This window comes from Mytilus galloprovincialis, chromosome 2 (genome assembly GCF_965363235.1).
Source record: "Mytilus galloprovincialis chromosome 2, xbMytGall1.hap1.1, whole genome shotgun sequence".
In the NCBI taxonomy this organism is placed as follows: domain Eukaryota; kingdom Metazoa; phylum Mollusca; class Bivalvia; order Mytilida; family Mytilidae; genus Mytilus; species Mytilus galloprovincialis.
This window is the reverse complement of record NC_134839.1, coordinates 25,302,825-25,328,928: the sequence shown is the minus strand read 5'-3', so window position 1 is coordinate 25,328,928 and position 26,104 is coordinate 25,302,825. Positions and strand designations below refer to the sequence as shown.

Sequence of the window (26,104 nt, the reverse complement as noted above, 5' to 3'; positions counted from 1 at the left end):
ACTTTTGTACGCTTTAGAATAATTTATTAAATCAATATCATATATCTATAGTTACTCCATTTGTGGTTTGAGAATAGATATTTGTTTCATAGGAAATATTACATGTTCATATTTTTAAATTCATGAAATTAAAAGCAAAAAAAGTCAAAATTGATAGATAATTAGAGAAACTGCAACACGTATTATATCGCACTGAATTATTTCACATGCTAAATTAGAAAATGTATTGTTCTCTGCATATGATGTGTTGCACGATACTGCAGTTTGTAATATAAATCTATACATTTATCAACGTAAGATCATTCTTATCTTATGTATGAAGTGATTATAGAAATTTGATAGAGTTTTAAAATGAATACAGTGTGTGTTTCTATCAGTCGAATTTTTTGTGCGCTTTTATTTTTTATCTTTTTGTTCGATGTACTGATAGGAAAAATTTACACATATTACACGACAAGCGATTGGCTCTAGCTTAAATAGATGTAGTTCCGTTTAAGATAATTATCATGTTATTTTAAAGAATCCAGTGGCTATATATCGTTTGGTCCATGGTACCTGCGGTCATAAAACTTTCGAGCACGAATTTTGTACTTAGCTCAAGAATCAACCAATCAAATTGCTGGATTTCACATTTCGAGCATGATTTTTGTGCTCCGAGCACTGAGCAAAGTTTTATGCCTTCACGGATCAAATAAGTTTTTTTTTATATGTTACAGTAGATATCATGTGAGGTATCTTGCGTGACTTTGTTTTCAATCGTTCCTATTTATTATTAGATAGTACCCATATTCACGTCTGATTTCACTTGAATGTGGTGTTTATTGAAAATTGTAGATTTTTAAATATAGTATCCAATAGTTTTTCATATGTTATGCATTAATTCTATAACCTAAAATATGTTTAATCGTCAAATAATCATCTTTTTTAAAATATTCACCATTTTCATCATGTTGGTAGCCTGTGTACCAGATCTATATGTATTGTGTGAATTTACTATCTCTAATATTTCAGCATCTGACACTCCTGTACAAAATTTAAAAAAAACATGCGAATAATGTAAAACTACTTAATCATCTTTTTAATGCGAACTTTACTTCTTTATATCTCACTTATCTGCTGATAAAAAGTCTAATCTATTTGAAAATTAGACACAACGGGTCCCATAAGTGAAGCAGAAAATACTGATCCTACCCCGGTGTTTTGATGGGGTTATTTTGGTGCAATCTTAATATATTTGTAAGGTTTTATGACAGGTGTTCGACATATGTTAATTTCTCTTTTCGGCAATGGTGGTGTCTGTTTTTATTTGTCTCTTTAAATTATTTGGTGGAGTAGTTTGTTTGAGTTTTTTATGCTACTTTTTACTTTTGTTTTTATTTTGGATTTTCTCTAGTCATTGACATTTTAGTATTTATAAATCTTGTTGTGTGATCGTTTTAATGCATATTTAGTAGACTAAATAACATTTTTACGATCACTAAGCCTGAAGAAGATAAACGAGATTTTAAATACAAACTGTATTCAGTTGAGTGCTAATTTTCCTCAATCGTTGCATCATTGATAATTTGATAATTTTGTCATTCACTGAACCGATTTTACAATTGTTCATTCTTAATTTTGCTATGAGTGCATGCTTTGATGGAAGATAGTTCAGTGCATGCTGTAATGGAAGATAGTTCAATGTTTGGTCTTCATCTCCCTGGAATTTCTGAATACTAGGTAGTATACAGCCAGTTGTCTGTTACCTATTATAACAATAATGCTTTTAATTTGAGTTTTCAAAGTCAGCTGTGTATTCATTGGTCTCAACATTATTTACCTGCAGTGGTCAAGTTGGCTTTAGATGAAGGAGCTATACATGCAGTGTGATCAACGAATACTGTATATTTTTTCAGTGATGGCGTGGTACTGCAGCTTGCCTGTAAACGAGACAGTTAAAACATAATTGATAACTATGTGATAGACTCTTTACTATATATATATATATAAAATAGATATAGGAAGATATATATTAAAATAAGAAGATTGTCACCTTAATCTTTGGAGGAAGGTCCAAATAAACTTGATAACTTGGTCGGTATATTTATATTTGTCATAAAACATTTGACTCTAGCACCACTTTTGGAAAGGTTATTCCTCCTTTTTTTTTACAAATTTCCTCAGTTGTTGCATAAATTTTGCCTTTGAGGAAATACTATTTCCTTTAAGGACATTCTTTTTCCTTGTTTGGTAATTTTTTTTCCTTTTAGAAAATTTTATTTATTGTGAGGAGATTTACTGCATCAAATTTTCCTTTGAGGAAATTCTTTTTCCTATGAAGGACAAACTATAAAAATCTGTTGAAACGGTTTAACTGAAATATCACTACAAAGCAGTTAAAACATCAAACAAAAACACAAACCGGACGTGTGGCCGAATGTACACCCCCACAACAAAAACGAATCTACCTAAACTTTTCCTTTTTATACAAGAGTATACGTATTGTAGGTTTAATTTGCAATGAGGGTCACACATGTACGTACGCTACGTTGAAATCCATAGTTTTGTGAGCAAAATATATGAATAGTTACAGTTCAAAAGTCTCCAATTTTTTTAACAAAAATGACTAGACCGTTAAGGCCAAGTCACATTTGTTATATTCTTCAAATATCAAGTTGTATAATTATATAAAAATGCATTCAATTAATATGAAATTCGTTTTGTCATGATAGAATCTAGTGTTTACATTATTTTCAATATTTTGTCATTTGAATCAACATTAATTATTAAATGGTACCAACACTAAATACTTTGTCTTTCACTTATGTTTTACATGACGTTTCACAAATTAAAGTATTTATAAAATTAGGTATGAACGTCCAGTTATTTTGATTTTTGAAAACATCATAATTTTATTGACATATCAATTCATAATAATAGGGGTTATTAAAAATTGACAGTCAAATTAGTTTAGTATTATTGAAAATGGAATAAGTTACAATCATGTTTGTCAAATGTCAGAAAAAAATCGCTTTTCAATACGTTGAAACCAGTGGCGGATCCAGAAATTTTCATAAGTGGGGGCCCACTGACTGACCTAAGAGGGGGCCCGCTCCGGTCACGCTTCAATGATTCCCTATATAAGCAACCAATTTTTTTCCCAAAAAGGGGGGGCCCGGGCCCCCTGGGCCCCCCCTCTAAATCCGCCTCTGGAAACTGCTTTTTAAAGAAATGTCATATCGTTTTAAGTGTCACCCGATAAAACGAAATTATTTTGATAATTTTTTCAAGAGAGGTGGTTCAACTCTATCAGCGATTTAGGGCAAATTTGACCATTTTAACGGTTATAATAAAATAATAAATCGGTACGTTTTGTTAACATTGTAATACAACTACACACGGTAAAAATGTTTCAACATAAACTTATTGTGTCACACAATAATTTTATGTTGAAACATTTTTAGTTCAATTGCTTCTAATTTCATTTTTGGAAGAAAGAAAGAAACTCAGAAAACGGATATTATTTATAGGTTGTATTGTTACTCTACTGTCCCAGGTAAGGAAAAGGTGTTGGCGCTACCAAACATGTTTAACCCCGCCACATTTTGTAAGTGCCTGTCCCAAATCAAGAGCATATTATGCAGTGGATGTCATAAGTTGTTGTATGTTGTTTTTGTACATAAACAGACCATAAGTTTTCTCGTTTGGATTGTTTTACATTTGTCTTTTTGGTTTCATTTAGAGTTTTACTATGCGATACGGTTTTTGTTCATTAATGGAGGCCATACGGTGACTTTTTGTGGTTAACTTCCATGTCATTTGGTCTCTGGTGTAGAGTTTTTTTTTTAATTTTCTTAATTATATAAGAGTAATGAAAACTTATAAGAGAAAGAAGTTTTGATTTATTTTTGTATACTATATCCATTTTAATAAGAAGATGGATTAATATAAGCACTTGTTGCTTGTTTCTGAATCCTTCTTTTAAGTGTGAATTTATATTGTATATGAGTTCGCATCTCAGTTTTAAAATAATAACTTTTTCAAAGCACTAGTATACATTGATAGTAAAGGAACCAAAAGACCAAAAAAAATATTGAGGTCAATGTGCTTGTTTTCGAGATATTAGCCATTGAAATTTTGGCGGGGAAATGTTTTCTCTTGCCTTTTCATACAGTCGGAAACCAGGTTGAAATAGAACAAAAGAATCGAAGCTCTCTATTAGAGAAGGCGATAAATGTTTACTGTATTGTTTACTATAGTGACAAATTTTTAAAAAGTTAATAGAAACAAACAAAACTGCAATTTTCTTCTCAATTACGAGGTGTTTTATTTCAAAAACACCATTTGCATAAGTTTTCAATTTATCTAGTACATAGTTAAGCAGAACAATTAGATATCAAGTCGACGACATGGGTATCTTTCAAGTTGGATGACAAAAATGCATAACCTCCGATTTTTTTGAAAAAATTACCACGGACGGAAAAGATATCAATCTATTAGTTCAGTAATTTTCGTGTCTGCCCTTCCATTATGTGACTGAAGAAAAAATTCCAAAAAATAGGTAACAATTGTATCGAAAAGAGAAAATCGAGTGCACCTTTTTATGTTAGGGCATGTTTGAGTTGAGTATTTTGTCTTGATATCGTTCAAAGTAAGAATATTTCATACATCGTCTCGCTTCAGATTCTATCATTTTTATATATTAAAGCTACAGGTTGACTTTATAACACAAAAAATAACAGTACTAAAAGATGAAATATATGGGTCAAGTGAAATACCTATCTAATGAGTCACAAAAACAGGGAAGGTGTGTTCGAATAGCAATTTTTTTACTGAAAGTACTTGACGACAGTCTTACAAGTTGGATGATGAAAATGCATATCTTCGAAAAATTCTAATTTTTTGTCTGTGATAACTAGGGTTTATAGTCTTCAACCACTAAAAAAATCTAGTCTGCCCTTCCACGAAATATTTAATTAGATTTTTTTTAAATGTTTATGATTTTTCGAAAATTCCACCTAACAACCGATCAGACAATAGTTTTAAGTTGAATCAATACAGACAAGATCATTAACTGATGCTCATTAGCTAGTTGATACATTTGTCTTTTAAAATATAACTGACATATAAGGATCGTATTGGTGCAATGTGGATAAATTTATCGGTTTCCAAGAGCAAAATTGGTAGCGCGTCATCGCTACAATGGCTTCCATTTTTACGATTGTGAAAATGAACTGGCGTAATGGGGAGATAATTTTGACGAAGTAGGATCCTGACTGCATAGCTTTATCATTGACAAGTGATCTCAAAAACTATTTAAAAATAATTAAAACTTTTACAGATGGCTTATCACTATACATGCAAAAGATTTATAAAAAGAAACTTGAATGGGAGTCCTCGGGCAATTTTTCTTAAGGCATTATTTAAGACATTGTTTACACATGCGCTGTCCAGTTTATTACTTATATTTTCGACTATTTTATACGATATCGTCCTTTTATGTACATCCAATTGATAACATACACCTATAACTTACAGATCGTTTATGTCTAGTATGTAAGTCTTCAACCAAGTCGTCATCACCATCAATACTTCGTCCTGTAAATGGAATAAAGATTTATCAAATAATTATGTAATACAACAAAGTCGTCATCGCCATCGCTTCGTCCTGTAAATAAAATAAAGATTTATCAAATAATTATGTAACACATGTTTCGCTTGTGCAATCCATTTTGTTTAATTACGAATCACGACCCAGACATATATGTATCAGTTAAGATGAAGAAATCTTAATAAATAAATCGGATTTAATTAAAAAGGGGCGTCTCGTATTCAATGTATCCACATTAGAAAAATGAATTAACTACCTCATGCTAGATAGAACAAGAAGGCTCAGTTAAGACTCGTACTTTGGGCTATTTCAAATAGCGAAAACATAAAGAAGAAAAATAATATTTTAAGTGCCAAAAAGATTACAAACCAATTCTCACATGTTTTGAAAAAAATATTTAAATTGAAATATGTAACAAAAAAATGCATATTCATTTAAAATTTGAAACTAATTTAACACTGTAATATATTTTGTGTCACACTTCGTTGTATTCTGTGAGAAATTGAATTTTGAACTAATTTTCTTTTCCTTGTTACAATCCTATCACATAGTTGTGGGATATAGTCCTAAGTTCGTTGACTGTTTAATTCATATGACTGTATTACTTGTTAAATTTGAAAAAAAACAACGTGTGTTTGAATTAAAGAAGATAAGGAGTACACGTCAACGAAACATCAGCACCGACAGTAAAAATAAAGCAAGAGATGAAGACCTGTAGTTCTTTGTATCATAAGGCTTGTCCTTTGGTCTTTGGTAGATATGTGTCTAACTGCCGATCACTACACTTTGCCAATTTTATTTTTTAGTAATAGTAGGTTTGTTTTTTTTTTCATAATAAAAAAAAATATTTCTCATTTATAAACAGAATATGTAAGGACATATTTTAAACACATGCATATTGTTTGGGGCAATTAATTTCAATAATCAATGTAAAGGGGAGGCTGTGAGTAGTTACTGAAATAAATTAGAAACAGGGGGATAAAGATAGTTTGATATTCATCTAAGTCAAATGTAACTTTTTTGTATCACATTTAGAGACACACTTAGGTAAGCAATTTCAAAATTTACTAAAAATTCGGAGATTGATTTCGGACAGGTTGCTTTTTTTGGGAGACTTGCTACGACCGAGTTACTCCCCAGCGACTCCCTAAATACGACAATCAGACGTCAGGGCTCTTCCGACGACCCCAGCAAGTCACAAAATGAAAATAAGACACGAGAACAATCTTAGGCGTCTCCCTGTGCAAGTTTTATAAATTGTTTAACAATAATATTTTTTAATTGTGCACCTATGCTGCTATGAAGCTATTTCATCGCTTAAGTATTTTACTATGCACAATTAAAACTATTCAAATTTGGTCTACACAATACCACGGCCGACACTCGGTTAACCGAGAGATTGGTCGGTTAATCTATATTGATGCCTCGTTCACACGGACATTTAATTCGAATTGAATTCGAATCGAATGCGAAGCGAATTCGCTAATCTCGTTCACACACTCTTCTTTTTTAATTCGAATTGATTCGAATTGGCTAATTCGAATTATCCAATTCGCATTAGAAATACGCTTTTGTGAATACGAATTAAAAGTTAACGTCGTTTGGATGTAGTAAAGCGAATTAGACTCGCATTGCAATTCGAATTATACTTGACGTTAATTAGAGGACGTAAAACGTTTCGAATGCGAATTAAGCTAAACGAATTAGTTAATGCGAATCGAATTCGCATTACGTGTGAACTCAGCATGAGTATGCGGTTGGAGCTACCATTTGATTTTTATGGGGGGGCTAGGATGAAAAATTTTGTCCTGCATTTTTTTTAGCTGTAATCTCTGTCCTGCATTTTTATTTTTCACTCTTATCGGTCCTGCCTTTTTTTTTTTTTAGTTTATCCTGACTTTTTTTTACCCAAATTGTCGTCCTGACTTTTTTTTTTTGTAAGTGTCTCATCCTGCCTTTTTTTTTACTCAAAACTCCTGTCCTGCCTATTTTTTTCAAATTTCATCCTAGCCCCCCCCCCCCCCATAAAAATCAAATGGTAGCTCCCTAACGTCGGTTGAATATATTTTTATTATAAACATTATTCATGTCTAACAAAACAATTCAATATACTGAATCCAGTGGTGTAATTATTATTTTTCTAGCTTCGATGTACGATCTATAAAATGAAAAGGCGGGTTACTTATCAATAAATTACACAATTTACACACATACACAAAATGTACACAAAATGACACGTTGGTTGAATTTACTTGCATGCAATATTTCGAACATCGAAAAAAGACAGGCATTATGTTTATTAACCATATTGATAGCTTTGTGTGAAAAATCTACACGAAAATCTGTATTTTGGTGACATAAATCAATAGTTATTTAAAACCTGGTCTGTTAATGGGTCGGATGTATAAAACCCGGTCTGTTAATTGGTCTGTTAAGAGTTATGAATGGCAATAAAAATATAATTTTATTGCTATATGGGGTGTTATCAGATCAAAATGGGTAGGCTCAAGACGAGCAGCTAAAATATACGGAAACAACACATGAGCAATGAAACATAAAATATACGATAGCAACACATGAACAATTAACAATTTAGACAATGGAAATTAAAAATTGATAAAAATGGTTTCAAAAAGTGTTACATTAAAGCAGAGACATATATACACATATATGTCTCTGATAAAATGTAGAGAAAAGTGACATAACAATTTAAAGAATACAGAAATAAACACCACCCCAATACACGAGAATCTGGATGGAGACGCAGAATATAGAATAGTAGATAAGGACAGTAGAGATTGATGCATTGCTAAAAAAGAGAAAAAAAAATAATAATTGTTTAAGAATACGGACATGAAACACACCTGGGTGTTGAAACAGTAACGGATTGCGATGTACTCATATTGGTGACGAATGCTAGAAGTTTACATGCAGACAACTGAAGTTCTCCTCTGCACTTATGTAGAAAGGAACTAAACGGAATAAAATGAATTAAAACCAAATATAGCTGCATTCGCTCCTTTCCATTTACTTCTTTAGAATGATTTGAAAACAACATATGATTAAGAAATAGAAGAAAAGAACCAATTGGATGATGCTGACGAATTAGGGGTTAACATCCAGTGACAAATATCATGTGCATATGAGAACGACAACGTTATATGTACCCCTGTGTTATATTAGAAAGACACGTTCAGTCGGATTTGAGAACGTGCTACTTTGAACAGATTCAAAAATTAAGGCTGATTGAAAACGTTGATATTAAATTCATGCATATTCCAGCGGTCAATCCATATCATGCTATATTGAAGTGACACACCTTTCAATAAAATGCAAAGAAAGTCAAAATAAAAATGCTCTTACTAGAACGATACTGTTGCACCGTATTGTCATTTTTTTTTTACTCAAGAACATCTCATTCTTAACTTTTTCAATGGGAAAAAATAAATGTACCAAAACTATTGCCGTGGCTAAATAACTCTTAACTGACACAATTTCAATTGTCCAACCCATTAACAGACTTTATTCCCATAATTTTCAGTAAAACGTGGTATTATTCACGTTATATTACAATTATAAAATATTTACTAATGTCAATTTATTTTTTAGAACCAAAGTACTATTTTGTGTCCTTTAAATGATATCTAAAATTGTTTGTTTCGCCTTTTATTAAAACATTGCTATGCGTATCAGCATAAATTATACATACTTGCGCGACGCCTTTTAGTTTTACTGAAAACTGCGCAGACTATGAAATGTTTTTACAGGTGGAAAATATTCTATGATAGATATCATTTTGTCAGTCACTGTTCTTTTTTTTATTTGGTTCTTATAATATGCCAAAAATCTGTATATTTAATAGAGTTTAACATAAATATGTGCGTTTTACTCTTAACAAACGTATAACCAACCCGATTAACAGACCAATCAATCGCCCATATAGCCGCATACTCAATATAGATTAACCGACCAATCTCTCGGTTAGCCGAGTGTCGGCCGTTAATACGATCTATAGTGTCTATAGCTAGGAAAAAGTAAACCAATGTGACATCTAGCTATATATATGTATATATATATATATATATATATATATATATATAAGTCTAAAAGATTGTGTAATATATATATACTTTATTTTATATATATATATGATGCAGACATTATCATCAATATGACAATAAAAAAGAGAGTTAGGAAAAGAAAAGAAAAAACTATTTTTTTCCAAGGCATTAATTTGTTTTGTAAATTAGATCCTGACAAGATAGGCCACACTTTCAGATTTCTGAGCTAAATGTTGACATTACTAGCTCTAGGGGCAAAATTTATTTTATTCCATTATGTCCGATGCAAGAAATTATTTTCATCTTTCGATTTGAAAGTTAAAAAAGTATGAAATGAGGGTTTTTTTCTTCAGCGGAGTTATTTGAGCTTAATTAAAAATTTTACGCTTAACTTGTATGTTACGGTTGTAGCTTTAGCTATATTTATGACAAAACGAATCTTTACTGCTACCATAGATTGAATTAAGTGTTTTCAATACCCCCTCCCCACCCATTTTTTTTATACATTCTTCTTCCGTTCGGCTGTGCATGGGGAGAACCTTTCTAAATTGACTTATTCATGATATAAGTAATTTTGTACCAAATCTTCCAGATACAGCACATTTCCACAACAACCCATGTAAGCCATTTTTTATCAGACAATATTTGTTTAATTTCTTATTATAGGTAGTTCAATAGATGTTAGTAGGAAAATGATATGCATCTGAATTATTTTGTAGGCGTTGGTCTTTTCGGTATGTGTCATTTATCTTGATTTCCTTTTCATTTTTATTATCTAATACGGTTTGAAAATCAAATCAAATAGTTTGCATTGTATACGTGAAAGTTATATCCGTGTGCATGTAGACTATTTCAATTGATTGAATAGTTATTTCCTTTCCAGTTTCAACGAAATGCCTTCTAAAGTTAATTCGAAGATTATTTAGGATGTAACGAAGAGTCTCTTTACTCGGTTCCACGTGCAGAGTAAACTTCAGTTTATTTCAAAACTTAGAAATCTGAATAATTTAGAACTTGACATCTTTTTAGACACCTGCATATGTTTAAAGACCGACAACTTGTTGACGCAAGCTATCTATATCTTGAAATTGTGTTTGTGTTGGGTAACTGTTTCAATGACATATATTCACATACTTATACCAAACGATTTTTCATCATTTTTAGAATGTATGACTATAATTTAATGAAATAGTACTTTAAAAATTGACGTTCAGTCAGAGCATTGAAAAATTTACATTTCTTTAACAATATATTATACATTATAAATGGCCTTATGTGTAGTACAAATCGGAGATAATGTGAAATTTCAATATAAATGAAATTTTTCTGTCCTTTTTTTTTTTACTCTTGAGATGAAATAAACTTTTATTGATCTCAGCAATACTTTTATAAAAAAAAGTAAAATTTAAAAAAAAAAAAAATACGATTTAAATTGATGTAATCATGAACAATGATCATTTCGTTTTAAAAAATGATGTTGTTAATAAAGTGAATATACGTAGAAGGGTTTACATTACATTTAAACGATAAGGGGATTTGAATGGTTAAGAGGATTCGACAACAAAATAACATTACACTGAAAAGATCTGGTAATGAGAAAAAGTATAGATATAAAGCATGAATAAAGAAAATTGGGGTATGTTTCAATATGACAAAAATGTCAGAGATCGACCATTTAACCTTTAAAAATTGAGGGTATGTTTTTTCCCCAAAAAAACATATTCTGATCCCCAATTTTGATGAAAAAGAAAAAAATAGTGTGGTCAAGCAAAAACAAAATCTGAATCCAGACTTTCCCCCGTATCTTATACAATAGTGTTTAATTAAAAAAAATATATTGATAGAGTTGAAAAACTTAAAGTTCAATGAAGTTAAATTGGTGCTCCCTTATTCTCGTACTCCTTTTTTTTTTTTTTTTAAGTTTTTATATGTATTGAACCTAAATGATAATGATAAATACAGTCAGACATCACTCAGACTCCAAATAAATTGCTGCAATAGGAAAATAAATTGAGGATGATAATTTTGAACTATTGACATTATATGCCCTCTGTCAGGATTATGGGTAATCACAGGACCTTGACAGAAAATGATTTAAAATTTGTATTGGATAGATTAAGTAATCCTTCTGTGAAGGTTTTCTATTAAAAGTATCAATTGACTTTAACTTCATAAATATAATGCAAGTACTTTTACTTTAATGACAGATTGTAACAGAAGGTAAATGATGGGGTATTCAGTACGCAATAAATGTTGTTTAACATTGATGTACCAGACATACAATGCAGATTTTATTTTCTAATTATCGTACTCGTTTAAAAAAATCGACATTCATTAAGACACTCCCAAACTCCCAAACTGCATTAGTCCCGACACATTTTGTAGTTGACTAATTTTTAGTAAAACAAATTATTGATGAAGATACCAGTACCTTTTCATTGCTAGTAAAACTTATTAATATTTTGTTAATTACATGCAATAAAGATTTGAAGCTAAATCGACCATAAAAATGTAAAGTTAACTTCATTTGTCCTAGGTTTGCAAAATCAAAAGTTTATTCCATGTACTGAGATAAATTTTAATGAGTTCTGGTATAAAATATTAAGTTAGATTTCAACGATTTTTCAGCCTTAAAGACAATTAATTCATCAGGAAATGCCAAAATTTGGCAAAACCTTAACTACTGTACCGATTGCCATCAGTGTAGAAATGATTTTCAATTTTTGTGTCTATATAAGTTATATGTTATTAGTATCTAGCTTCAAATCTTTATTGCATGTAATTCGCAAAAAAAAATGCTGAAGAAGAAGCTATGATAACAGCCATTATTTGACTTCTGAAATTGTTAACCTTGAAAATAATTCAAATCTTTCAAAATCATGTTAATTGTATTGATAAATGAGCAGGTTAATATAATCTGAACAGTTCATTGGAATCAAGATCACATAATGAGGTTATTTTGATTTTTTTTGTTTTGCCTGCAGAAACAAATATATAAATACTGACGCTATTGATATTAGAGAGAAAAATTAGCTTGTAGAAATGCCAACATATACATTCCCCATTTCCATTCTCAATTTTATTTCTCGTTTCTCGTGTTTAACATAGATTAGACCGTTGGTTTTCCCGCTTGAATGGTTTGCCACTACATGTAGTCATATTTTGGGCCCTTTATAGCTTGCTGTTCGGTGTGTTCCATGCAAGTCTCCGTGTTGAAGACCATACTTTGACCTATAGTGGGTTTTTTTTCTTTTACAAATTGTGACTTAGATGGACATGTGTCTGATTGACACTCTGACTCATACCACATCTTCTTATATTTATATATAGGTATCGAAAGATTGTAGGACCCTAAATACATATATTTGGTTAACAATAATACTTATAAAAAAGAAGATGTTAGTTGGGTTTCAATTCATAAACAATATTAAAAAATATAATGACAGTAATGAATTGGTATTATTTTAGAATAAATCTATTTGAAGGATTGATAAGTTATCTGGAACATATCTGAATTTAAGGGCTCGGTAAGCAACATCACCGTAAAATAAGGTTGTGCTGTCCCATTCGTTATAAGTTTTCTGAATGTACAGCCAAACTTCCTAACTTAATCTTAATATTCATGGAAAACTGTGGTAACAAAAAACTTGACTTATGTGTCTACCAGATATGCATAAATAAATAAATAACACGGGCATAGCAACCGAGTTGGGAATTTAAAACACAGTAAGATGAAGCCAATGGAAAATCATCATCCAAAATAAGGGAAAATACTAAAACATTCAATGTCTGCAATGATTGAAGCACAGTGACTTTTATTTTGTGGGATGATCAACTCAATCAACAACTAAATCAAATCCAAATGCTTTAAATTTCTTAATAGTAATACTATATGAAATTCTGTTCTCTGGACGGACAAAAAAATCATTTCGTTTGCACTACTGTGCGCTGGACAGACAAGAAGAAAGAAATAACTTGTTTTCTGACATTCCGTTAGCTTCACGATCATAAGAAATCGCTAAAAGTCCTTGACTTCTGAAACATTGTCTACTGGACAAACTTCATATAAAAAAAGCCAAATTTTTATGAAACATTTTAGCTAGACTGACATAAAACATCCAAATATAACGTCTTAAAAAACAATGTCAACTGGACGGACTCACGGACGGAAACATACAGAAAAAGTCCTTGTTTTAATAATGACCACTAGGTGGACAAAAAAACATTATAACGTATAGTGAGACACCTTCCACCGGACAGACATTATTCATCCTGAATATTTTTGTCTCATGAAAAACTATTCTCTTAACTGTCATGAACTATCCATAAAAGAATCCTGGTTTTATGGAATACTGTCTACCGTGCGGTTAAAAGCACACGAACTTTTGAGGGCAATGATTTTGTACATTATTACGTTCCACGTTAAAAAAGAAATTCTAATATGAAATAACTTTTTTCATCAAAGCACTTATTTAATATAATTAAAACAACAAAAATAACTTAAAAATAGATAAATTGAAATAAGAAATATACAACAGAAAACTCACCGTTTACCAGAATTTCAGAAATAATGGCAAAATAGAGAATGACCAGTTGTCTAAACATCCTGATTGATATATCGTGTATGTTTGATTTTGTTCATTAGCTGTTTATCTTTATATATCACTGATTTCAAAACCTATACGGTCACGCCCTCTCGTTTCCGACAATGCAACACGAAACACTAAATTTTCTATATAGTAATATGTATGAAATTCATCTTGCACAATGTATACAATAGTTCAACGCTCGAGTGGCTATACTTTCATGGCCTCGAACTGTATCAGAAATTTACTTTTTACAATATCTGATACGAAATTTATCTGTTTGCTTGTAATTTGGTATACAGTATCAATAATGCTGAAATTAATTGACTTTAATATGAAAAGCAGAGATACTTTCTAGCTGCTTATCATATGTTATACATAAATTCTCATTTAATGCATTCTGTAACCCTAGTTCTTTGGCGAGTTTTAATCAGATTTTACCCATCTTAAACATCAGCGATAAACAAAATGAATATAAATAGAAGTTTCAAATATCCTCTTCAAATTTGTTTTCCATTGTCCTGTTTAATGATGAAAACATTAGATCAGTGATATGATAAAATAAATTGAAGGTCATATTTTACGAAGTTATGATATTTAAGTATTTTAGAGAACAAAAAATAAAATATTTGGGAAACAGAAATTTTGAGAACAAAAAAAAAGAGATTGGGGACATGCAGTATTAAAGTTGTGCTCGAAATACCAAATCAAGAGTTTGTAATTGATTTATCAGGCTGATTATTGTAATCAAAATGTTTATGACTAGTGCTTTAACCAAACTGTTCTAGTAAGAGTTTTACAACTGGAGACAATATAATATTTAATTCTGATGGTTTTTTTTCCAGCAGAGTATTTTTTTTATCGAATTGTACACAGATGAAAACATACCAAACATATACATATAACAATTACTGAAAAAAATAGAGGTATCTGTTATACAGGTGCTTAAACTTAACATTGGAGGGAAACTTTACAGAAAATATCAATTCACAAAACTAAATATATAAATGAATAAAATCATTATCTAAAAAAAATAGTTATGCATTTGAATGCTTAACATATTCTTATGGTATGAACAAAACGTATATTTCATGGCACTTCATATCTTAAATGTCCTCTGTTTCTGCTCTTTGGTCGGGTTGTTGTCTCTTTGACGCACTTTCCTGTTTTCATTCTAAATTTTATACTGTTGTTGTTGGATTGCTGTCTCATTGACGTGTTAATCACGTTTCTTTTCAATCGTTGTTGTGTTTTATTATTCTAGAAGTCAGGTTTACTTCCTATATTTGATCAATAAATTCACACCTGGTGACGGTAAGGTAATGAATAGATATTCTCTCATACCCGGTAATCAGACTTCATTACGACATCAGTCATCAGGTGCTATTCTCCTCTGACAATACACGAGGGCACTGACCAATAAATCTATAACTTTAATCCGCAAATATTTGTAATTTTAATGAAATGAACCCATTTTACACTAGCGCACTACATCCTTTTGACTCCTAATACTTACGAAACTACTTATTTTTAATTAAAAATTGATATGAGCATCGGGGTGAAAACAAAAGCTGAGAGTTACGTTTATATTTAATGAGAACAAACAATGAATAAAAACTGCAGAGAAAACTTAATCGTGTGGTGCTTTACGCTGCTTATATTATTTGAATATCTGACCATAACAAGCATGTCAATATAGTATGTATAAATGAGTGTGGCTTGAAGTAGTGGTGGGACGGTGGAAATAGGTGGATAATCTAAATAGTCACAGGATTACAATATCACCGGGTTAAATTAAATGTCACAATTATTTACTAACGGACCCCTCCTCAGGGATGTAAAGGACCTTTTTAACGCACGATGACCGTGGTACTTTCTCAACTTAGAACGGAAAGTACCGATGTTGTCATGAACGAGACTTATACACTAAAGTTTGCAATGTAAATAATCCGAATTGTTTTCGGTGCTTTATTTCAATATCTTAAAAGTTCCTCAAAGTAGTAACTTATATATGTAAGAATTGCTGATGACAGGTAATAGAAAAAATGAAATTATTAAAAAAATAATAAATTGTCGTGCCAACCCACATCATCTGGAAATTTTAACTTAATACTCATGTAGTGAAAAATGTAGTTGTGTACACAGTAGAACTATTTCTGTTCTACAGGCAAATGAGACCATACATAATTGATATATGCTAACATACCATCGTCACTGGTGAGTCTTTTGGTACAACACTCGCGTCTGGTGCAAATACAAAATTTCAATCCTGGTATCTATACATGTATGATGAGTTTATTTCCTGAACGTTCAGTTTTGGTCTTCACTGTTACTGGTCAAGAGCATATAGTTCAATGGTTGTCGTTTGTGCATGTCTGTCATATTTGTTTCCCTTAAATTGATTTGTTACAAATTAGGCAGTTGGTTTTCTCAATTGAATTGTTCAAAATATCAAAATATCAATGTGTTTAAACTTAAGATCATATGTCAAAGAAATCATTGAAGTTCACTTATTGCCTCATTGGCAATCATACCACACCTCCTTATTTGTGCAAGAGCTGTGTAAACCAGTTTTGTACCAGGAAAATACAGGGACAATTCTTGTTATGTAATTGACACTTATAGTCCATTTTTGTTCTGATATATAATGTTATTTGAATGAATATAATATTTTAAAATTCTTTAGAAAATAGTTCATTCATAATCAATATCAGATGCTGTTTATCATGTCACAGTGGTCTATTGCGATAGACTAAAGTACTATGTGGACGATTTAGACGGAGCCGTGGTGTTCTGCGCATCCCAACAGGACTTCCCCAGACCTCTCGCTTATCTTTCACACACCTTAATTCTAGTTTTGAGCATGGTACTTCTGAACATTATGTTCTTGTTTCAAAATCATTGTTAAAGGCGCTGATTGTTAGATTTGTGAAATAAGACTATTTGAATATTTCGCGATTAAGTATAAAAGATAACAGAATGATCGCATACTGGTGTTTGGAGACTCAAATATCAATGTGTTTAAACTTAATATCATACATCAAAGAAATTCACTTATTTCAAAGAGAGACCTTCCTTTGTAAAACTGACTAAACGCCCTATGTTAATTATTTCTACGTGTGTACTTTGAAGAAATGCACCAGGGTAAAATTTTATGTCGAAAGACAGATTTTGAGCTCATCTTATTAGTGTTTTTAAGTGCAATTTAAAGACATAATTTGGAAAAATATTGCTTTTACACCCTGACTTATTATATTGATATTTAAAGTAGTCGATTTTGTTTTACAAAGTAGTAATTTTACACTAAAGACCCCTTGCTAGATAAAAAAAATTACTATAACGGATATAACTCTATAAGACTTTGTCTTGGGTGTGATTTTACTATACTATATTTTCTTGATTTTCCTATTCATTAATTTCTTTATTGTTCTTACATTTACTGATGTTTTTTATTTCTTTTCTTTTTTTCTTTTTGTTGTTTTGTTGGGGTTTTTTGTTGGTTTTTCTTTTTGTTGTTGTTGTTACTTTATAACTCTGTCTCTTCCGCCATTGAAAATTGCAACAAAAATAAACGTTGCACGCAAAAGATCAGAAAATGCGAATGCTTATTATACAATAAAATAGACGACCGAGAAAAAAGAAGTTCCTTTCACGTTGATCATTTTAAACATGTATCGTTATCATCAAGCAAAATAAAAAATCATTTGAACATTTATTATTAATATTATACATTTATTTCCCGTGAATGAGAGAAATATGAAGATTTGTTTACCCAAGAAAATCATATTTCACGAGGGCATCGCCCGAGGGAAATATGACTTTTCGAGGGTGAAAAAATCTTCATATCTCACGGAGCTAAGGGAAATAAATGTGTTATTCCATTGCCCTTACTTTTTTTACTTCTGAATATAAAACTTACATAATTATTTTCTTATCCGTTTTGTTTTATAACTTAACAATACCTGAATGATTTTAAAATTATATTTTGTAACATTTGCTGTTTACAAACGTTTATATATATTCTCATTACTTAAACTACGCTATGAATTTGAACTTCATCTTCGCTTCTTTCCAGAACGGTTTTGATAAAAGTCAAATTACTCACTCCTGCTTCAAAGTGTATGTAAGCTCGCTCACTAATTGTTGTTAATTATTATACATTTCTAATTTTCCTGTGGGTCCACACCACATTGGTCGTTGTTAAGGATCAAGTTATATTACTGATTGTCACACTCCTCAACTTTACATCAAAACACATTTTATTATTACTATTACTAAAACATTTGATTGATTACAGAAAAGCCTTTAAAAGGATTATTAAATAATTGATAAATTTGAGACCCCCCTTTGTCAATTATGGTGAGCTAATAATTGTTCTATTTCCAATAAATTGATAAATAAAGTTAAATTGTAGATACATTCATGAGCGTGTTTTATATGGAATGATAATATTTTTGTATTGATGTGTTTTGTTGTTTTTAAGATAATATTTAAACAGTTAAAATGCAATAAAACCCAGTTTAAAAGCTCCTCTGGCATTTTTTCTATCTCAAAAAGTTTGAAGATGTTAGACCATTTTTTGCATTTTAACAATATGTTCAAGCATGCGAGTCGGTTGAATGATCGCTATATAATCCACAAACTGAACAGTAATGGTCGTTCATATATATATATACGCAAAAAAAGTAAATAGGTAAAATCTCGTCTTTCAAGGGCAGTATCTTCTATAAATAGTCGTCGGATACTGTGCTTGAAAAAAGATAGCATAAGCATATTGACATTTTCGAGAAAAAATCTTTCAGACTTTCTAGATATCATTACATTGTACAATCAATCAAGACACGTTTTAATGCAATTGGTTCGTTTGTTTCATAAAAAAAAACATCTTTGAAAAAATTACGGAGGTCAAACAGACGACAGACGACCGATGGGTTCCGTATCAAGGCTTAAAAAGGCTTGACATTTTGAAATAAAAATCAAAAAGAAAAAAAAGAGTCGAACATGCATTAGGCATTGTTAGGAGTCGTTAACAATTAGTTAAAACATAATTTTTTTAATAGTGGATTGAAAAACAAATTATTGGAACTTCTATTAATCCCTTTCCACTTTGTGGGTGCGAGTGCTGTCTTGTAGCGGCATTAGCCTGCTCTTTTTCGAAATCTATAATGGTGTCATTTACGTGCAAGAGATACGGGTCAGCCATTTATCGTCCCCTTCGAACGGACTATCATCGTTTCCTCAAGACCATACTCGCAAATGGTGTCGAGGTAGAACCGAAAATTCAGTCCCTGAAATTTCCTCCCCGGCGTCGTTAACAATTAGAAATCGACTTCGGTTAATGTTTTAGAAAACAATTTGTAAATACTATCATAGTATTTCAAGCAGTATTAAGATGAATTTACCAGTACTATCCTTAACTGCATTACGGGTGCAAGACTCAGGACAAAGAACGTCTAATAATTAACAACTTAATGATCGTCGTCGATGAGTAAGTACACGTCTCAAGAGCAACTTAGGGATAATATCTCAACGAGTTCCATTCATCAATCGTGTTGAATAATGAAATGTCAATATGCAGAGAAAAGGGGAATCACAAACTAAATTTTAATAATATGAAATTTAATAGAGTTTAATGAAAAATATACATCATACCATAAAATTAGAACTGACAGAATTAATATCAGAATGGCGATAAATTTAAAACCAGATGTTAAAAAAGACAAAAATATCAAAAATTCATATCATCAGCTATTTTCATACCATTTTCATTTAATACCTTTTAGGTTAACCATAATTATTATTTTTGAAGAGTTTCACTAGAATTTGAAACACATTTGTTTGATATTACTCACCATGGGGATTGAAAATGTTATTAATTAAACAAGCAATTTATTATCATAATGATGGGTTTTTTTTAATTTCGTTTTTTTTTATAACTTTTTTAATATGAAAATTTTGCCATATGCCTGACTAGTTATAAACATCCTCTTTTTTTTTTTGTTAATTTACGGACATGATCGTATTTCCAATTAGGAATATTCACATGGCATGTCCCAATCTAGTCCGTAAGACGAAGTGAAAGAAATATGTCATTCAAAAACAATTAATTTGTTTATTCCTCCTTACTTTAGCAATATTTAGTCATACAAGGAGACACTCTTGGTATTTGACGTAGAGAAAATAATACACGTATTCAACAAATAAATCGAAAAATTGATCCTGATTTGTTTTGCAGAATCCATAACGTTAAAAATGAACGCCTTCTATAAAACAAACAAAAAAATACTTCCATGTCAGTTTATACGGTAACAAACCCTTATTATACTATGAAATAAGTAAAAAGTGTCCTAAAGTTCAATTATCACATTGATATTGAAATAATGATTATACAACATTAACTTTACTTCTTGGCATGTTGATTTGACGTTTTAATATTCAAATCTTGTCTAGGCATAAAGTTTAAAAAAATCAATTGATTGAGCAAAACCTTTTTTTTCCGTAATCTAAATCGAAATATTAACTAAATCTCATTTCTCTCATCAAGGCAAATACTAATAATTAACCGAATATGAACTTTAATATTAAGGTGACGTATAGACTCCCTAGGTCGGGTGTATATGTATATGTTATGTTAATGGGCACATTATATAGTTACTCAAGTCATAATGATAAATAATCTACTTACTTTACTAGATCATTGAGTTTTTACAGAAGTCATTTATATGATTCCTAGTTGGTTGGGTAAAAACGCTGAGGGACCAATCAAAAACATAAGATGAAGAAAAAACAGACCATGCATTGACCAAAACAAAAGACGACAAATTGAAAACCAAAAGTCCAACAAAATAGAACAGAAAGATTTAAAGATTGAGGTACGAGAATCTTAATAAAGACTTGATGTCAACTCCGGGAGGCTGCAAAATCATTGTCACATTTGGAGCAGGATCTGCTTATCCTTCCGGAGCATCTGAGATCACCCCTAGTTTTCGGTTGGGAATGTGTTGCTCCGTCTTTAGTTTTCTGTGTTGTGTTTTGTGTGAATGCTGTTTATGTGTTGAGGGGCCTTGATGGCCAAGTGGTCTGCATGATAGTTCTACAACTGTAATCACTAGCTAGTCAACCCTGAGGTTGTGAGTTTGAACCCCGCTCGTGCGGGTGCACTCGACTCCAATCTTAATTGACTAGAATAGTCAGTTCTAACGAAAGTCGGTGGTTTTTCCGGGCATTCCGGCTTCTTTCACTAATAAAAACTGCCCGCTACAAAATAGCCCTAAAGAGGCGCTTAAAATCGGCACTAGACCACCAACAATTAGTCAGTTTGTGTGTTGATATATTTTTCTTTTGTGGGTGGGGGGGGGGGGGTGGGGGTGGGGGCATGGCGTTGTCAGTTTATTTTCGACTTATGAGTTTGAATGTTTCTCTGGTATCTTTCACATCTCTATTCTCCCTTAATGACAATCGTCATGTACAACATGGCAAGTAAACATTTGCCAAGGTATGAGCCAAGGCTCCGTGGTGAAGACCGTACTTTGAGCTATAATGGTTTACTTTTACCAATTGTGACTTGGATAGAGAGTTTCCTCGGAGTTCGGTATTTTTTGTTATTTTACTTTTTAGTTACTAGTATTATAGCATAATATAATTATTTAGATTTTTTTGTCCAATCCAGGAACCCGAAAAAAGCAAAATATTCTATTGTAAACTTTATTTACGAAAACTGAAACCATAATTTCTACAAGCATTTCATGATTTTTCTAACAGAGATATTTAATGGTTGACTGTATAGTACGCAATGATCGTGTTGTACTTCATCATTAGACTCACAAGTGGCGGTCGACTCAAAACAGTTAAAAGGATAAATAATTTTGAAGTTAAAAAGCGTTAGAAACCAAACATTTCAAAATGTTATGCCAAATACGACTTACGTTTTTACCATATACACCAAACAACATAATAACAGACCTAATCTTGATTCATATCCAATTTTTAGAAATTTAAGTCACTTTTTGTGGCATTGATACATTAGTGTGACACACTGTTCTTAATTCTATTAAGCTGTTTTTATATACTGTCATATTAAATTAATGTTAGGTATTTGTTGTTATTGTTTGGTTAGCATGTCGAAATGTACTATTATATTATCTATTTATGTATTTCTCTGTCCTGAGTGTTCTTTCTTTTATTGTTTACTGTATTCCTGTTATGTAATGTCATTTTAGCGGTATATTTAACATTGCCATAAAGCGCGAGGTTTGGCTAGCCACAAAACAAGGTTCCACCCACCATTTTTTTCTTAAAATGTCCTGTATCAGGTCAGGAATATGGCAGTTGTTATCTAATAGTTCCTTTCTATGTATGTTGCATTGTCGTTTTTTTTGCACTTAAGAGTTACTGTTGTTTCGTTGTTTCCATCCTATAGTTGATGTGTTTCCCTCAATTTTAGTTTGTAACCTGGATTTGTTTTCTCTCAATCGATTCATGACTTATGTACAGCGGTAAACTACTGTTGCATTATGTCTGGGATAGAAAATTTGGGTTTTGATTCATCCTACCATTTTATTGGTGGGGATCACTGAGTTGCTGATTCCATAGGGGACGAAAATTACACAAGCAACGTCATCGAAAAAAGTAAAATCACAAAAATACTGAACTCAGAGGAAAATCAAATCGGAAAGTCCCTAATCACATGGAAAAATCAAATGACAAAACACATCAAAAACGAATGGACAAGAACTGTCATATTCCTGACTTGCTACAGGCATTTTCAAATTTTTGTTTTGACTTTTATACTTAAGTTAAAAAATTATCAATCCGTTATACAGTGAAAGACCATACGGGGGTATATATTTTTCATCATGTCTCGGGAAGGACTAAATACAAATTTGTGAAAATAATCAATCTTATTAAAAAAAAATTCTCTGAAACTGATATAATCAAGATCCTTAATTTTATTTGTTGACAACATATTGATTACGTTTGAAATCGAATACGTGTTTTTCAATAAACATTCGCGAATGAAAAGAAGTTAGCATTACCTTTTAACTTTACGTTCCACTATATAGACAATGTTCTCTCACCAAACAATTTATAGAATGGTGACTATGTTGAACGTATCTATTCTATCGAACTTGAAATATATGTATTTCAGTAAGCCAACATTCTAGCTGACTTCTTAGTTAAGACATGTCAACTGTGGGGTTGACAATAAATAATGTCAACGAAAAAGTACAAGATTTCAAATGTTTGGTTTTAGAATTATCAGGATCACATCCATTTTTATAGAGGTCTTTAAGAAAAAAAAAGAGGATGAAACACACAAGGCACATTTATCTTCATTTAATTTTTTTAAGACTATTTATTTTGCCTTATTAGAATCGAAATAGTTCACTTAGTCAGTTCATTGTTGTCTTATCAATCCTATATAATATTTTCCTATTTATAAACCATTATAAAAGAGGGACGAAAGATACCAAAGGGACAGTCAAACTCATAAATCCAAAACAAACTGACAACGCCATGGCTAAAAATGAAAAAGACAAACAGAAAAACAATAGTACACACGACACAACATAGAAAACTAAAGAATAAACAACACGAACCCCACCAAAAACTAGGGGTGATCTCAGGTGCTCCGGAAGGGTAAGCAGATCCTGCTCCACATGTGGCACCCGTCGTGTTGCTTATGTGATTACAAATCCGGTAAATTGTCCAATTCGGTAAATCGTTTTTCAAGTGCTTTAATTCTTCAGACAGTTTCTAAAATCTTCTTTTTTTTGGTTATTTTGAAAACTGAACAACAACTATGATTTTATACTTTCACTTCATATTAATAACGTCATGTACTTCAACCTTCTTTTTTTTTAATATCTATCATTTGTCAGTGTATGAATTTTTGTAATCAGCTTGATAGTTTCCAATTCTCATTTTTCCATTTAAAAAATGAAAGTGAAAGATTAAAATAATTTAAAAAAAAATGTCCAATTATATGAATTATTGTCATTTCTTTCATCCCTTTAATGAAATTTTATAATCTTGCATTTCAACGGTAAACTGTATCAAATGAACTTGCAATAACTTTTAAAAAATCGATTCAGAAATTGCAACTATTATTGAGAAATGAAGACATTGATCAGATAGTGAATATTTTTTGCTCCAAACTTCTTCTCTTTAACAGGATTAGTGACCTCCCATTGAGAGGTTTAAGGAGCTAAATTAGGCTTGAAATTAAATAATGTCAAAATCAGATTGATGTTTACGCAGGAGGAGCAATTTATTTAATTGAATAGATCAATTTTAAATTGTTAAAAAAACATATGAGATTTAATTTGTAAATTCAAACTGCACCGCATGTTTTACACGCAAGCTTTCATTTTGAGCGATGGGAAATCATTGATCAGTTATGTGAGAATCTCCTGATAGTTTTTGATTTTTCATAAAAATGTTTAATTTTTAATTTTACTCCAATTCTAATTCAATCTATGAAAAAAAATAATTTTGAGAATAGCATGTTTACCGTGTTGGGTTTTTTTCCATTGTAACGTCGTTCATTGTTATTTGTTCATAAGTTTTGTTTATAAAATATGCAGTTATGCCCAAACCATAAGCACAGGCATGAGTTGAAATTAAAGGCAGCTTTTTATTCGTTTATATTTTGATACCTCGAAATGTGTATTGTTACCTGGGGCCGTATGCATAAAACATCTTAACTTAAGTATTCCTTAAACTTAGATTTCACTAAGAATTTCATTAGTTAAGTAAAGTTCTTAAGCGGTATGCATAAACTTAATTAAGTCTTAACTTAACTAAGGAATACTTAAATCGGAACCTAGCTCATCACATGTACTCATCCGTGTAAAAGTTTGTTATGATTATTTAAATTTATTGATCAATGCATGCCTTTATTTTAAAGAGGTGGGGTTAAATTAATATTGGTATGCCAAACAATTCAATAGAACGTATACACATAGTATAACATAATAATGATGAACAATTGGCACATATAAGACAACGCTCTTTAAGGTTGATGATTTGACGGATGAGCATTGGAAGAAAAAGATTTCGGTAATCCAACACTTTCCTCTACATAATCTTTAATCATCAATTAATAGGTGTAGTATTTTCTTGATACAACAATATGTTTTAAACTCTAACAAAACATGATCAAGGTTTCAGTGGCGTAGCACAAGACTAAGGGTAGCATTGTACTAAGCAAATCATTTTACAAAACAAATCATTTTACAAAACACTTTTTTCAATAAAATATTTGCTAATAGTTAATTCAGCTTATTATGCGCTGACATCTCCCTTTCCAGACCCCTTGCTTACATTTGCTTATGGTTTGAAAAAATCCACCTCTGCGTAGGTCTTAAAACTTTTCGATTTGGTCCCTGTAAGTGAAAACAAAAGAAAAATAGAACCATGCATTACATGAGTATAAAAACTGAGTACTTTTCGGTAAACACACGAGACATGGGAAATAGTATATAAGTACCCACTGTTATCTCTTGATTAGTTGATTATACGTGATTTGAAGAAAATTACGATGATCGTTAATATTTAGCAATAAATAAACGAATAATTAGTATTTTATTACTGAATATATAGTTATTATTCAATTTAATTGTAGGTAACCTATTATTGTTCTGCAAAAAACGCATACTTTTGATTGATTTTTGATTATTTTTGAAAATTTAAGGAAGCTTTATAGGTTCCTTAGACTTAAGTGTTATCTTAGGCGTTTCCTTAGTATAAGGAGTTTTATGCATACCACTTTTAAAGTTTTGTGGGCGTGACTTGAAACAAATAAGATTTTACTTAGGAAATACTTAGTTTAAGATTTTTTAGATAAAAAAGGCAGAGTTTCCTTA

The 26,104-nt window shown here is 31.1% G+C and overlaps 2 protein-coding genes across 3 annotated transcripts in view; one reads left to right on the top strand and one right to left on the bottom strand.

Moving 5' to 3' along the window:
- LOC143063222 (uncharacterized) overlaps nucleotides 1–26,104 on the top strand; it is a 228,269-nt gene that overhangs the window by 59,221 nt on the left and 142,944 nt on the right. The window lies entirely within an intron of this gene.
- LOC143063221 (cysteine-rich secretory protein 2-like) overlaps nucleotides 1–26,104 on the bottom strand; it is a 46,571-nt gene that overhangs the window by 12,144 nt on the left and 8,323 nt on the right. Inside the window, exons 1-4 of one of the 2 annotated variants that reach the window (XM_076235225.1) lie at nucleotides 14,199–14,335; nucleotides 5,516–5,577; nucleotides 1,820–1,919; nucleotides 938–1,023 (exon numbers count right to left, since the gene is read on the bottom strand). In XM_076235225.1, the coding sequence (XP_076091340.1) occupies nucleotides 938–1,023; nucleotides 1,820–1,919; nucleotides 5,516–5,577; nucleotides 14,199–14,256 (306 nt within the window). In that variant the 5' untranslated portion in view covers nucleotides 14,257–14,335. Of the gene's footprint in view, nucleotides 1–937; nucleotides 1,024–1,819; nucleotides 1,920–5,515; nucleotides 5,578–14,198; nucleotides 14,336–26,104 lie in introns of those variants that run through there. The other variant, XM_076235224.1, reaches the window with a different exon arrangement.